This window comes from Solea solea, chromosome 12 (genome assembly GCF_958295425.1).
Source record: "Solea solea chromosome 12, fSolSol10.1, whole genome shotgun sequence".
In the NCBI taxonomy this organism is placed as follows: Eukaryota; Metazoa; Chordata; class Actinopteri; order Pleuronectiformes; family Soleidae; genus Solea; species Solea solea.
Genome location: NC_081145.1, coordinates 19,473,963 through 19,489,407, shown reverse-complemented (window position 1 = coordinate 19,489,407; position 15,445 = coordinate 19,473,963). Strand labels below are relative to the sequence as shown.

Here is a 15,445-nt window from a genome sequence, read left to right as displayed (position 1 = left end):
CACCACTACTTTCTTTCTAAGTTTTCAAAAACAGAATAACACAATGAGCTCAACCTGAGACACTGTAATGTGATTGTCTAATCCGTCCGGCATGTACTGCACTACTTTGTCCAGAGACCACGCCCAATCTGGCACATTAGAGGGCAAAAATAAACTGGAGAGAAAAAACAACAACTAAAATAATCCATAAAGAACTCTTGATGGTAAATGTAATTGCTGCATTGATTCAGGACCTTCTTACAGACTTTAATGGGATCTATTTTTTTCTTTCTCATCCACCAGATGGATGACGGGAAAAGTATCCGTTACAAGGATCTGTACGCACTGTTCGAGCAAATTCTGGAGAAGACCATGCGTCTGGAGCAGAGGGACTGGAGTGAGTCACCGGTCAAAGTGTGGGTGAACACATTTAAGGTCTTCCTGGATGAATTCATGACTGAGTTCAAGCCCATGGAGGGAACCGTCGGCAGGGTAACTTACACAAACACTAGATGAATGGATGAAAAGATAACTTTGATGGATTTTATGATAAATATTGGAAAATGTAAACAAACAAATAATCTGTACATTTCAAAATTAGTAACTCATCTTTTTTTCTTTTCAGACTCTTAAACGTGAGCGCAAAAAGTCAAGAAAGAAGGAAACGGACATTGTGAGTCCAGAATTATTTTTGTTTGAGCAAAAAAATGATAATTCAGAATTAAAAAACAATGCTTTAAAAAAAATGTATCTGATGTGACTGGTGTCTCCACTGCCCCCTGCAGGTGGAGGAACATAATGGCCACATCTTCAAGTCAACCCAGTACAGCATTCCCACTTACTGCGAGTACTGCTCATCCCTCATCTGGATGATGGACAGAGCCTGTGTCTGCAAACGTGAGGACTGGACACACACACACGCACACACGCACACGCACACACACACACACACACACACACACACACACACACACACAAAATAACAGCCAGAATTTCAATGTGTTTTTTCCGATGAAATGGTGGTTGTTTGGTGAAGTCATGGAATGATGGAAAGTAATAAAGATGAAGATGAATCATTCCTGGAAGAATGATGATTTTCCATGTTTCAAATCTCCATGTTTCACATTGTGTGTGTGTGTGTGTGTGTGTGTTGCAGATTATGTCGGATGGTTGTTGAATAGATTTAAAGTTTTAAATGTTGTGGAAACTAAAGGAAGAAACAGCAAATGTTCTAATGCTAATCTGGTGTAAAGACATGGATACAATGGAGTTGATCCAAATATTGTTGCATCTTACCTCATCCCACCTTACATTTTATTATTATATTATTTATTATTATTTTATATCTTATTTTTGCCCTAAAAGCAGACTAGAGAGATCTGCAAGTCTGACAAGACACACACACACACACACACACGCACACACATACTACCAGCAGTCCCTAATGTTCTCCCTAACTCACTTACCACAGGCACTCACGCCCATGCGTATAGTTTATTTCCACTCACACAACACATTACACCCCCTCCTACACACACAGTCATCGTCAAACCTCCCTGACTTGCCCTGCCTCCCTGAGTGTCAGAAAGATTTGATAAAAAAACCTCTTGCTCCTTTCATAAATCTTTCTTCTGTCTGGTTAAGAAGCTCCATCTGCTCTTTCGCATCATAGACATCACATCCAAACTCTGTCGCTCTCATCTTTTTACTTGCGTGGGTCTTTGAGCTTGGGACAGACTGACTGACAGACTGACTGACTGCAGCTGTTTTTGGGAGAATTAGTCTGATTGAGTTGTTCTGTTTTCTGCAGTGTGTCGCTACGCCTGCCACAGGAAGTGCTGCTCCAAGATGACGACCAAGTGCAGTAAAAAGGTAGGTGGAGATATGTTTTTTGACTCTTTTTGACCACTGTTTTAGTAGAGTCTTCCTCCATCAGGCACACCTTAATGGGAATCTCTGTGCTTGTGCTTTTTTAATACAAGTATGATCCGGAGCTGTCGTCCCGACAGTTCGGGGTCGAGTTGTCCCGTCTGACGAATGAGGAGCGATTGGTGCCACAGCTGGTGGAGAAACTCATCAACTACATTGAGATGCACGGCCTCTACACAGAGGGGATCTACAGAAAGTCGGGCTCCACCAATAAGATCAAAGAACTCCGTCAGGGGCTGGACACAGGTGAGACTGACACCTGAGGACGTTTGAGACACAGCAGTTTGTAGTTAAATCTATTCAGCCTGCACAACCCGTAAAGTACTATGAATACTAGTGCTACTGTTCTACTGCTGCTACTATTACTACCTCCACTTCATCCTCCACCCTAGCATTTTTTACTGCTACTTCTACCACCTATGTCTATTAGTAATAGATATATCTATTTTTATTCTAATAATAATAATGATAACACTAACTCTCATTATTGTTGTCCCCTTAATGCCTAAATTTATTTACAGTTACATAAAAAAAACTCAATAATTGTGTTTTTGATGCTACATTAAGTGGAGATTGTTAATTTGAATATAGCGCATACAATAGATAGAGTAAATTTAGCTATGATGCAAATTTGCGATATTAGTTAGTGCCCAATGTAGCGAAAATGCAACAAACCGAAATCTCCAAATAACTTCACATGTAATCTATTCCGATATATATATCAGCATGAGAAGCAACCAATAAGCTGGCATGTATTTTTTTTATCGAAGCACAACTTCCCTCAAATTTGTGGACAATTTGCGAAAATTAAAAACTCTGGCGAGCCAACGCTCCATCAACTGGGTGTAGTTCACACTCCGACCGCTAGATGACAGCAACGTGCTTCCAATGCAATCCTTGCTATGTGTGGAATACAGTATACGTCGAACAGCATTAGCGATAGCGGGATACAGACGCCGACTCAGCTGCATTCAGAGCTTGAGCAGTTTAAGATGAATGTGCGACAATCATCTAGAAGAGGTTATTATTATTATTTTTAGGAGTAGTATCAACAACAGTCCCATGGATACTGTATTTCACCCTACCTTAATCATCTTGGGCGAGGAAGTTCAGCTGTGGTCTCTTTATCATAATTCTGCCCTTTTTCTTAGACTTGTCCTCTATTGTGCTTTCACCTCGTTTAACCTTCAAAATGTTTTCATTTTCGTTAATATTTAAGCACATTGAATGTGTGATAATGTATATTACAAATAAATTAGCTTTGCTAGCCTTGCTTCTACTCGTGCTAACTGACCACAACAACGTCTGCTTCTAAAGCATCTATGTAGCTGTCGCTGCACTTACTACACATACTACACTTCCTCTGATATCGCTGCTACTCTTAACTCTGTGTCTCTCTGCTGTAGATGTGAACAGCGTAAACCTGGATGACTACAACATCCATGTCATCGCCAGTGTTCTCAAACAGTGGCTGCGAGACTTGCCCAGCCCTCTCATGACCTTTGAACTGTATGAGGAGTTCCTCAGGGCCATGGGTAAGTTCATGATTGGTCCCTTCAGCAGGTGTTTTGGTTCTCTTTGCTAGGTGAGCGTCATTAGAATGATGTGTGTGTGTGTGTCTTTCTCTCTCTCTGTCTTTTCAGGTCAGCCAGACAGGCGGGAGATCATTCAGTGGGTCTATTCAGTGATCGACCAGCTTAGCAGGACACACTTGAGCACACTGGAGCGCCTCATCTTCCATCTGGTCAGGTGAGATGTGGGATAGAGTCACAGACAAGACAAGACAAGACAGTCTGAGTGTGAAAATTAGGTTTTGAAACAAGATCAGAAGGATGATTTCGCCTGTGATCTTGTTTCGGCTTTATTCACTCTTGGCTGTAGAGGTTTCAGATTCCTTGTGTTTTGTTCTCCCTACTCATCAAACCATCACAGTCACGTGTCGTGTTTGTTCCTAATCTTATTCTATCACCAGCGAGATTAACAGGCGCTGTGTTGTGGTGTGTTACAGGATCGCCCTGCAGGAGGAGACTAACAGGATGTCAGCCAACGCCCTCGCCATCGTGTTTGCTCCCTGCATCCTTCGCTGCCCGGACTCCATTGACCCTCTGCAGAGCGTCCAAGACATCAGCAAGACCACTGCGTATGTCCACTGGCTTTAACCCAGGACTCAAAATAAACTATTTGACTCATTTAAAAGTGTTTCTAATAAAATAATTACCTGCAACAGCGTTCTTTCAAGATTTAGGTAGATTAAGTTTTAGAATTCTAACTTCTTAATGGTCATGGACACAAAACAAAGTACAATACAAAGTATGGAAGAATTACTTGAAATTGTATGTATACAGTGCATCACTAGTCACCATCTTATATTTAATTCTTAATATCTGTCTTTGTAGGTGTGTGGAGCTCATCGTCAATGAGCAGATGAGGAAATACAGAGCTCGCCTGAAGGACATTAGCAGTCTGGAGTTTGCAGAAAACAAAGCCAAAAGCCGACTGACCCACATCAGGAAATCCATGGTAAGACCAGAACTGTAGCTGCTGACAGTCGATTCACTGTAGGTGATAATGTGAATCATCCTTATTGCTTGTTAAGGATTGTGATGGTTTATCAGTTCCATGAGGAGCTGGCATGGTTTTCACACAGCCATGGCAGGAGTTCATTCCTCTGTGTTTATTTACATCTGTCATCAACAGAAGGCCTTGTGTATTTCCCACACAAGCAAAATCACAACTCAATAACATTCTATACACTACATGCTGCAAAATGATCAGTATTTATCTCCTCACAATTCAGCGATACCTCTGCAGTAATAAGTAAAATAGAATAAATAAACACATTTATATTTTGGTGTTGTAATACTAATCTATTATTTAGGTTAAACTTTACTGTCTACATATTAGAGAATTGTCTTTGGCTCCGACAGAAGACATTACGAAACAGCAGAGCTGTTTAACAACTTCATCATTTGATAATTCACTTCCTCTCTGTACAAACGTGTGCAATGGATTCTGATCCTAAAGATTTACACAAAAGTAGAGTCATAATATAAATAGGTGAGCTCAAAACACCAGTTGTTAACCATTAATAGGTGACACCATATGAAAAGAAAAATTATAGTTGCCATGCAGCACAGAAACTTACCTTCTTCAGGTTAAAGGTGTAACTTTGAAGAACATAATAAAAACATGTGTTTGGTTACATGAACACAACGAAAGTAATGAAAATCTCTCTTATACCTGCACAGAGGAAAATGAGCACAAGATAAAGAATGAAATGGGTACATTTATGGTTTGGTTCTGCTATAATCTAAATAATTTGAGATTATTGGTTGGTTATTTTTGCCCGGCTGGTAATCCAGCCTGGATACAGATATTAAAACCTCAATCGTATTCAGCTCGGTTTTAAACTTTTATCCTACAAACCTCCAAACCCATGCTTAACGTGATTACTTTACTGCTCCCTAACCCTGATCTATCCTCCCTCCCTTCCTCTCCCCAAACCCTCCTTCCAGAAACCCGTACTAATTGCTGTTAGGTTTATGAGCATAACCCGCACTTCCACCCCGGTATGTATGCCCCTCCCACTCCATGTAGCTGCCCACCACCACCACCAGTCCTGTCCTGACCATCAGTCTGCTCACGCTGTCTGTCACAGTACTCATCATGTCCGCCTTTTAGCCGTCTGACTCTATGTTTGTGTCTCGATTAGTAAATATCACCAAAGATGTTTGTGATGAAGACTATGTTGAAGAGTTCGATAGAGACAGATAAACTCTTTTGTTAGTACTTTTTATTATTAGAGATCATTCAGTCTTATTCTAGAGACAGTAGAGGCTACATTTAATACATAACAACAAAGAGTGATTGATTGGTTGATTGACTGGTTGATTGATTGATTGATTGATTGATTGATGAGCATGAGTTAGTTAATTAGATTTAACTAACTGACTTTAAACAAATATTGTGTAAAACCACAGAGTAAATGTTAAAGAGAATCTGCCAACCAACTACTAACAATGGGGACAATTGGTCGTAGGGTTGCCACCTTCCTAATAAGAAAATAAAGCTCAAGGCAATGGGTTTAAAATATATAAATAAAATCCATTCTCTACTCGGTTATACTGTTTGCATATTTCAGTAATGAATAACACAGAGGTGGAGCGGGCCTGACAGCAGGAGGAGGATTTTATTTTCACCTTCTTCATTAGTGGACTAATCTGTCATTTTTCTTAAAAAAATGTTCTGTATCTGTTCAATACAGACCCACATCTTTTATTTTTCAAAAACAGAACAAATTCTTATTTTACGGAACGGTTGGCAGCACTAATTTGTCGTCCAGTCCACAATTCATTGTTATTTTGCTGTGTGGAAGCGCCAAACTAAAGATGCTGTTTAACCAGCAGTTCTGTTCCTGTGGTACAAACACAAGCTCCTAAATTAGCTGGGTATTTGTCGCCTTTTATAACTTTAAGATGGTTATTTTTGTCTAGTTAATGTTTGTCTTTGTTGTGCGTTCAGAGAGTGACGCTGTAGCTCCATGATCACTCTGCTTTCTGTTTCTGCTTCACTACTTAATTTCCGTGCAGCCTAACACAGCTAAAGATAAGGTAATGCCTACCTATGTGTGTGAGTGTGTTTGTGGTTGTGGTGAGCAGTTCCTGTGGTCACTACATCCTCTCTCTAGTTAGTGTTTAGCATCTAAATGTGCCTGTAGCAGCATAGCACCGTCAGCTGTGCTTCATCGCCCGTCTCTGTCAGAGGAGTACGTTGTTGATTATTACTGCTCACCCTTGGCTAACACGCTCTCTCCAAATCAACAGAGCAAAGGCCGTGTTCGGCAATGCACCCCCCCCCACGTGTTCTCGCCTCCTCTCAGCCCCCGGGCGCCCCCTGAGGAGGATGGAGAGGGTGCAGGAGGAGGAGGAGGAGAGGACACACCGGAGGCTGGGCTGAACGAGGAGCAGCAGCTGGAGATGCAGCAGGAGGAGCGAATCCTCACTGAGCAGATTGAGAGTCTGCAGAAAGAGAAGTAAGTGGAGAGTGTTTGATTGACATGAGTGGGGAAAAAGGTTTCAGAGGTGTATATGAAAACTTCCTTTACCTCCATGTAAACCCTGCCTTCACAAGCTTGTCCTAAACAAAATGGTCTGAATCATGTTCTGCATTTTGTATCTCTCTGTATGTGCTACAGATCTACATTGTACATATTAATGTGGCTATTGTTGATTTGTTTTTATTCATATTTATTATTCAAGGGAAGCACAGTTGCATGACGTCATAAATGCCGAAAGGTTCATGTTCACGTGTGTGTTTCCAGGGAGGAGATGACATATGAGATGTTGATCCTGGAGCCACGGGTTTCTGATGATGACACTCCTGAATCTGAAGCATCTATTGGGACAGCAGACAGCTCAGAAAATATCACTATGGAAACCAAAGGAGCCACCTCTGACCCCTTCGGTGTGTGTGTGTGTGTATTCTTCTATTTGTGGCTTTGTGAGGACCAAGTATCGTATAAACCATACGGAGTCAGGACATTTTGGCTGGTCCTCACTTCTTTTAAGGGCTTTTTGGGGGTTAAGAGCTGTTTTTAGGGTTAGGGTAAAGGTTAGGCACTTAGTTGTGATGGTTAAGATTAGGGCAAGGGGCGAGGGAATGCATTGTCTATGACTGTCCACACTACAAATGAGTGCATGTTTTGTCATAGAGGCAAATTTGATCCAATACAAAAGTGACGGAGACAATGTTCACTAGTCAAATTATCCTTCAGTATATACAATATCAAATTCCAAATTATAATTGTATTATGTTTTTATGTATTCCTGCTCCTGTTTTCACTTAGAATCCAAACATTAGATCATTGTCTGTTTGCATTTAGTTTTTTTGGCATTTAAACCAACAACCGTAACTTTTAAACCTTACATAAGCTCCTTTGATAACAAAGCGGTACAGTGTCGTCCCAGCATCTCTTTCACTCTCTCTCTCTCTCTGTATAGAACATGGCACTTATCGCTCCAGAAAGTCAGAGGCAAAGAGCAGACGGCCTTTGCGCCGTCAGCCTGACTCCCAGGACTCGGCAGACTCCACCTCCACCATCTCCTCCTCATATCACCCGTCCTCGTCTCTCTCTTCTAACGCCTCCGGCTCTCCGTCCCCTCACTACCGGTTCCGCTCCTCTTCCTCTGGGCCATTGCTCACCTCCTGCGGGTTGGGTGCCCCACTGGCCGAGACAGAGGCAGGTCACAGAGCCGGTAAGACCCAGCACAGGCTCAGGCTGAGCCGCAGCTCACCGCGCGAGCCCTCGGGAACTCACCGGAGGGAGTCTGACTTCGGCTCGGGGCCACAGCAGCTGGTTCTGTACGGCAGCAACGAGTTCATGGTGTGAAGCTGAGGAGGAAAAGAAATGCCGGCCGCCGCCTGTGTGAGCGCAGGAGGATGCGCGAGTAGGGGAGGAGGGAGAGTCCGGGGTTTGACGAGGCTGGTCATGGGGCGAGGCCTGCTGCCCCTCCTCAGTTCCCAACCCCGCCTCCCCTGGTCCAGTCAAAGCTGTGGAGAGAATAGAAGAGATGACTGGACATCATTACAAAGAGGGACACAACAACATCAGTGGTCACAGGAGGAGGACTGACAGCTAATGTGAATCGCAGAAAGAATAAAGTGAAAAGTTTGTTGGCCCTCTGATCTCAGTGCTGTTTGACCCCTGCTGGAGCACCAGGGGGGAAGGAGTGAAGAAGAAGAAAAAGAGAAATGAGAAGGAAAGGTAATGAGACACAGACAAAAAAAACAAAAACAAAAAAACCCTCCTGCAAAGCCAAATCTTGTAGTGCCCTGTCATTGTGTTTTTTTAGCATGTGGTCAGGTGGGTAAAGCCACCGTGAAGAAATGTAGCCATACTGACTGAACTGGTGGACATTTTGTCTGCACCCAGTGCTGAGCTAAGTCTGCTTTTCTCGTTTACATGGGACACAACAGCCAAGAGGCTGCATGCTTCTCTGTCACATTTCCTAGTTGAGATTTGATGAAACTGTACAGAAATATGTCACAGCTCTATGTTATTATTATTATTATTATCATTATTATTATTATTATTATTATTATTATTGTTGTTGTTATTATTATTATTATTATTATTATTACAGTTACAGAGGAAAAAAGTGTAGATAGAGAGAAACTCCATTGCTGCTCCAGGGTCGTGCATTGTTGATCACATCTTTATTCCTGTGCTCTGGGTTATGAAGTGAAGTGTCTTGAATTCAGGTTTCACGATCGTTTCTGTGCTGGTTTTGTCCACATTGGTTTTTTTTTTTCCCTCCTTCGCGATGAGCAGAGCCAGTTTTAGGGGCCCTCGGGTTACAGTCCTCAGAAATAATAGAAGGAAAAGCTGTTGATCCGTGCGACGTGCACCTGACCTTAGGCGTCAAACACCAGTCAGCCATAAGTGTTTCGTGTCGGGTGTTCCCTGTTTTTCCATCCGTTTCTTTCGGAAGCATCAGTGTTACTTTGTCAGGACTTGAATTTTTGTTTGCTGTATTGTACATTGTTATTGATATCAAAGATGTCTTTTTTTTTTGTCAATATTTTTTCATAGTTTATTTTTGTTCATACAAAAGCCATTCTTTTTCCTGTCTTGTGTGGGTGATTATACGTTTGTGTGAATGAACGAGTGATTCATTCCTGCCACTGGACCAGCTCCTGGTTTGTGCACGTGTAGTCACCTTCAGACACAAGCGACATTCAATTGAAGGCGGAAATCCTTTGCAACAATCAAGCGACACTACGTCTAATTTATGAAATATTCATGTCTGCACTCAACGACTCACTCAGACCGTCCATGTTGTCCTCTGAGCCATTCACAACACACTCGTCCTTTGTTTAAGCGTAGCTCTTCTATCCTCTTCCTTCTCGGCTCTGACTGTGAAAAGTAGCATTTATTTAATCTGACTGTAAAGCAGACTAACAAGTAGCACCGACTCAGACCGTCTTCACGTTTCAGCCATAATCTAACACTGTGTCCGTCTCTGTCCATTCAGTGAGGTTAAGTTTTATGGGCCTACTCACTAGCTTAACAGCAATGATGTCTCCGTATTAAAGCTGCAATATCCCTCCTTGCTTGCTGCGTTTGTGGTCAGATACTTTTGGGGCGACTTCTGCTCCGGTCTCACTAACACGTTCAGTTTAATCGACTTGTCCTTGAAGCTGGACATCTCAGCGAGGACCGCGCTGATCTCAGTTTTAATGCAGGTGTCGAGACTTGCTTTCTTTTTCTAATGTCGACTGTCGACCTGTTCAGAAGAAGAAAACAAAAAAAGCAGAGGGGAGATGAGACTTATTCCTGGTCAAATATCTGGAGGCAGGTATTTGAAAGGATGGTATTTGTACATGTCCATGCTGTCTACATGTATATTCTGCAAAAAACTAAGGAAAAAAAAAAAAAACAGAAAAAAAGTGAATGTACCCTGTCACTGGAAAGCATGCTCTGCTTTCTCTGGTTGTCTTTGTTCCTCTTTTATACACAGTGTATGTACTATTTATGACTATGTTTTGGGGTGTACATTGATTTAACAGAATATGTTATAAAAGGTGTTATAAAAGGATATATTATCCTGTGTACGGTTCATTATCTACTATTAATCTTGGCAACATTTTATCAGGCCACAGTCGGCCTGTCATGTTTGTGCAACAAAGCAAAAAGAAAAAAAAAAAAAAGTCGAGCATTGCGTCTTTGTTTGCGCCAATCTGGACACGGTTATGTATGTTCATTTTTTTTATGATACAAACATGTCTATGGTTGTAAGAAAAAAAAAAGACTGTATGGGGGGGAAATTCATCTGCTTATTAAAAAAAAGCAAAACTGCAGCCAAACACAATGAGTTATGTTATATTTTGTGCAACAGGTGTCAGCTGATAGAAACGTGGATGTGGCTTTTAAATGTGATTCAACCACACATTATTTCATTACTGTGTCTTCTTTGGGATCATATTAAAAATTGGTATACATTATCAATAGCAGATAAAGCACTCGGAGAGCGCAGACCCCCACAATGTTCAATCAGTTTCATACACTCCACTAACTCACAATATTTACTCTTTTTTTTTATTCTAATCATAATCTATGTCTCCAGAATTACGTCCAAATATGTCCTTTACACTTTGAGTAATGTTGCTCATAGACGAGACAAATGTGGACAAAATATAACCTCATTGGCAGATGTGTTGATCTGGAGCAGGGGTGTCAAGCTCAATAACAGAAGGGCCAGATGAAGTCTAATAATGAAAACCTCTGAACAAATGATTTTTCATTGTCCATTTTCATCTGTCTTGCCTGATTTCCTCTGCTGTATTTCAGTAGAGCAGCACTTAGAATTGCATGGCGGGCCGGATGTGGGCTGCGGCCCTTGAGTTTGACACCTTTGATTCTAGAAGAAACCTTCATAAAGTAACTGTTTCACTGTCATGTTGTTTATCATCAGTGTGCGGAGATTCCCCCTTTTAAAAAGCTTCATCCATCCATCTGAAGATATGAAATTGATTTAAACGGCGACCAATATATGAAGTGTCAATAGTACACTAGACCATGAATGTGCATAGTTCCAGTCTTCTTGTCCAAAGATCAGCCTTTTCTCTCACACAAAGCAAATATACTTAGCATAGCCTTCTGCAGCAACATGCCATCCCATAGTGAGATCATCATTTGTTTTTCAACAGGATAATGAGCCCAAACACACCTCCAGGCTATGTGATGAGTGATGGAGTGCTACAATCACATGACCTAAACCCAGTTGAGATGGTTTGGGATAAATTGGAGTGCAGAGTGAAGGTAAAGCAGCCAACAAGTGCTCAGCAGCACCTCAGGGAACTCTTTCAAGACTGTTCGAAAACCATTCCAGGTGACAGAGCATGCCAAGAGTGTGTCATCAAAGCAAAAGGTGGCTACTTCTTGAATTTGAAATTGTCTCTCAGAGCCCTGGCATTCACATCAAAGGATCAGAGCAAGTTCTTTGTCTGTCTGTGGTGACCTTTGATGTTATTGATGACACACTTACCTAGTGAATAGGCTACAGGTAAACAAGTAAATCAGAATGTTGCTTTTAGATTTTGCTGTTTTTTATGTCACCATTTAAAAAAAAAAAAAATGTAGTGTTTTATTTTGTAAATATGAACGTTTGTTTTTCAGCCATTCACCGCGGTGGTAAATGACCACAACAAAGGTCTGTGTGTCCCGTCAGCTCTGGTTGACAGTGGAAGATTCCACCCACGCCTAAAACACAGAGACACACACTACAACACGTTTGTTTCACAACGGTCTGCCGCGCGTGTGTGTGACTCACACGCACACACACACACACACCGCCGTTTCAGAGGAAGAGAAAGCGAAAAGTTTCATCTGATTCTGGAGCTAAGAGCGCGCGCACCAGACCCTAACATCAGCTGACACACGGTGAGTTTCCACTTAACGGTTCTGTGACTACTCACAACAACTATACTGTTTGTTTTTGAATTAAACACAAGTCTGGAGTGTTGGTTGTGTGTGAGTTCATTCATGTTTCAGCGTTGAATGTCCCCTCTTAAATCCTGCAGATGTCTTCTAATGGAGTCATCGTGTACTTTGACCTGGAGACAACGGGACTAAGTAAGTTATTGACATTAGGGACAAGATGATTAGACTAAAATGTCCTTAGTTCACCAGTTTGTACTATTATTATATGATGCAGTTTTGTTGTTTAAATCCAAGTAGTTTATGTATTTATTAGTATGATCCAGATTCATGTACAATACTGTGGCCTTTATTCAGACTTTTTTGTTGAAAGTAGTACGTTTATTTTATATAGCACTTTTCACAGATAAAAAAGCAAAGTGTTTTACAATAAAATAAAAAATATGAAAGAGACGAGTGAACAGAATTTCACCTTTAACTCAGTATGTGCACAATTTAAGTCTAAACACTTACAGCACACTGAGTTATGCCCACTCATTTCCGTATTACCCTGCTGCACAGATAAGCTTAGGAAACAAGCACCAACTATAAAGCCATGCAAACTTTCTCTGTTCCTCAGAGCCATCTTTGACCTGCATCAGGGTGGCACCTGGGGTGGCCGTGGCCAATCAGATTTCAGGGAGGTCCAGTGTCACCCATGCCTCCCTTCTAGCTACACTTATTTTAGAATTATAATGAAAACTGACCAACAGTGAACAATATTTTTATCATAATAATATATCAGGTTATATTATCAAAACAAACACATACACTTTGAAATGGTGTGCACTATCAATATATTGAATTGCGAGATAGAATTTTAATTTCTAATCACTAAACAGTTTTTAAATGAGACCCTCATGTGGAGGAGAAAGCCGTACTGGCAGTAACTGCCCACGCTGCAAAGAATCCCAAAAAAAGGAAAAAGTCTACTAGAGTCAGGCAATGAATGCTAACATAAGCAACTAGTTTCAGAGATGGAGGCATTGCACAGGTGACAGGTGTTAAATTTCAGGCCCACGTGCCACATCCAGCCTGCCATGCAATTGTATTCAGCCCCCGAGATAATATGTTATTCCCTGCTTTTTTCTCAGTGACTCACTGGTTAGTGCCACACTTATCAAGTTACCTCGCCAGTAAGATAAATAAACAAATTAAATGTGGACTTTGGAAACACAGAGCCCGAACCAGAGGGGGGTTATAAGCGGGCTTAGCCCCTCATTTGTATTCGGCTGTCCCCCTCATTTTGTAAATCATCTGTCTGTTGTGTGTCTGTTTGTGCTGCTGTCCTCCGTTAATCCACCATTTATCTAATTTTAATTTCAGATACTCATATGTGTGACATCACCCAGCTGTCTGCTGTCTGTGGGGATCAGGTATTCAATGTCTACGTCCTCCCTGACAGCGAGATCAGTGTGGGAGCCTCAAAGATCACAGGCTTCACAGTCACTGATGACAACCTGTTTTGCCACGGGATTCCTTTGGTCACCACCCCTCTTGTCGAGGCGCTCACCTCCTTCATAGAGTTCCTCCGCTCCTTCCACTGTCCTGTGCTGCTGGCGGCCCACAACGCAAAATGGTTTGACGTACCCGTGCTCACCAGAGTGCTAACGCAGTGCTCCCTCTTGCAGGAGTTTAAGGGGGTGGTGCATGAGTATGTGGATACATTAGTGCTGAGCAGGAGTCTCTATCCGGAGCTGGGCTATTACAACCAAACACATTTGGTCAAGTTCTTCTTAGGAAAGAACTACAATAGCCACAATGCAGTGGAGGATGCCAAGGCGTTGCAGGAGCTGTTTGAGTGGTGGAATCCTTCAAAATGTATCATCTCAAATAATATTTGTCTATTTTAAAACAAACAAAAAGATTGGATGTATTCATACTGTAATATCATGATGAGGTTATGCTCCAGTTAATCATGACACAATGGTAAACCCATTAAACTCCTGTTTAATCTTTCCAGAAAAGTTTGCATATTTAATTATTATTTTGAACAAATTCCAACAGACATACAGGTCATGATAGGTCTCTGCTGGTCTCCTTGTGAAAGGCAGTTTGGGAAATGTAGGAAACCACACGAAACCAATAGAATGAGCAGGGACAGGTGATTCTCTATTGCTTAAGTATATATGTATGCACATTTACATAATGAAGACTTTTGGGGATGTTAAAGCTAACAATTATCTCAGATTCTTAAAGAAAATTTGACATAATGCCCCTGTATGAACTATTACTTTCCATTGATGTGATTCAAATCAGACATGTTCAGGGGAATGTGAACACAGCTAATTTTCATGTAAGATTTCTGTCACTTCATGTGACATAAGTAAGATTGTTTTTGCCTATAATAAAGTCATCATTGACCTGCATTAGCAGCAGGGTACAGCTAATCAACAGTGGAGGAGACAAACCTGACTGGGGGACTGGGTTTTTCTATCATTTAAATTTTAAAACAATTAAACAACTAAATATTACATAATATGAATGTAAGGTATAATTTAAAATACAATTTTTGATTAAATATTATACATTTTATCAAGTTTCTGAGAATGATATGTTTAACTGTACAAATAACCGTACAACTGATGAATGAAGTGATAATTGACAAATGTTGATTGTTATACAATGGAAAAAACGTCCTTATTAATCAGTTGTCCACCTCTTGTACACTTAACTGCATTTCAGAGGACATTCATGTTCACATTAAAGACATTAAATCTGATCTGAGCCAGTACAGAAGTGGAACTGAACAACAGTTCACTTCTGTACTGGCTGGAAATGTGGTCATAGTCTAAATCAGGGGTCTCAAACTCACGGCTTCCCAGTCCAACACTTATTAATACAATGAAAACTGGCTCAGACTGACCCAACAGTTAGCAATATTTTTATGACAATAATAATACATCAGGTTATATTTTTTATTATCGCCTTCAAATTTTAATTTGACATTTAATTTATACGAGCTTTGATTATTTACATATTTTTTGATTGAATGTTTTGTCATTGTAAATATTTGTCATTATGCGTTATCAATACATAATTTTAATTTCTAATCATTAG

At 40.9% G+C, this 15,445-nt stretch overlaps 2 protein-coding genes across 8 annotated transcripts in view; both read left to right on the top strand.

The window, feature by feature from the left end:
• LOC131469629 (unconventional myosin-IXAa-like) overlaps positions 1–10,738 on the top strand; it is a 120,377-nt gene extending 109,639 nt beyond the window's left edge. For 6 of the 7 annotated variants that reach the window (XM_058644811.1, XM_058644808.1, XM_058644810.1 and 3 more), the window contains 13 exons: positions 283–471; positions 605–652; positions 765–876; positions 1,790–1,851; positions 1,962–2,154; positions 3,315–3,443; positions 3,552–3,657; positions 3,917–4,048; positions 4,305–4,428; positions 5,424–5,477; positions 6,732–6,940; positions 7,229–7,371; positions 7,908–10,738. In XM_058644811.1, coding sequence (XP_058500794.1) covers positions 283–471; positions 605–652; positions 765–876; positions 1,790–1,851; positions 1,962–2,154; positions 3,315–3,443; positions 3,552–3,657; positions 3,917–4,048; positions 4,305–4,428; positions 5,424–5,477; positions 6,732–6,940; positions 7,229–7,371; positions 7,908–8,296 — 1,890 coding nt within the window. In that variant the 3' untranslated portion in view covers positions 8,297–10,738. The remainder of the gene's footprint in view (positions 1–282; positions 472–604; positions 653–764; positions 877–1,789; positions 1,852–1,961; positions 2,155–3,314; positions 3,444–3,551; positions 3,658–3,916; positions 4,049–4,304; positions 4,429–5,423; positions 5,478–6,731; positions 6,941–7,228; positions 7,372–7,907) is intronic. The other variant, XM_058644809.1, reaches the window with a different exon arrangement.
• An 877-nt stretch (positions 10,739–11,615) lies between these two features.
• Positions 11,616–15,327, top strand: LOC131470308 (DNA polymerase III PolC-type-like). Its single transcript, XM_058646045.1, has 4 exons — positions 11,616–11,728; positions 12,086–12,349; positions 12,490–12,541; positions 13,712–15,327. Exons 3-4 carry the CDS (start codon positions 12,490–12,492, stop codon positions 14,236–14,238), a joined length of 579 nt encoding a protein of 192 aa, XP_058502028.1. The 5' UTR covers positions 11,616–11,728; positions 12,086–12,349; the 3' UTR covers positions 14,239–15,327.
• The last annotated feature ends 118 nt before the right edge of the window (positions 15,328–15,445 follow it).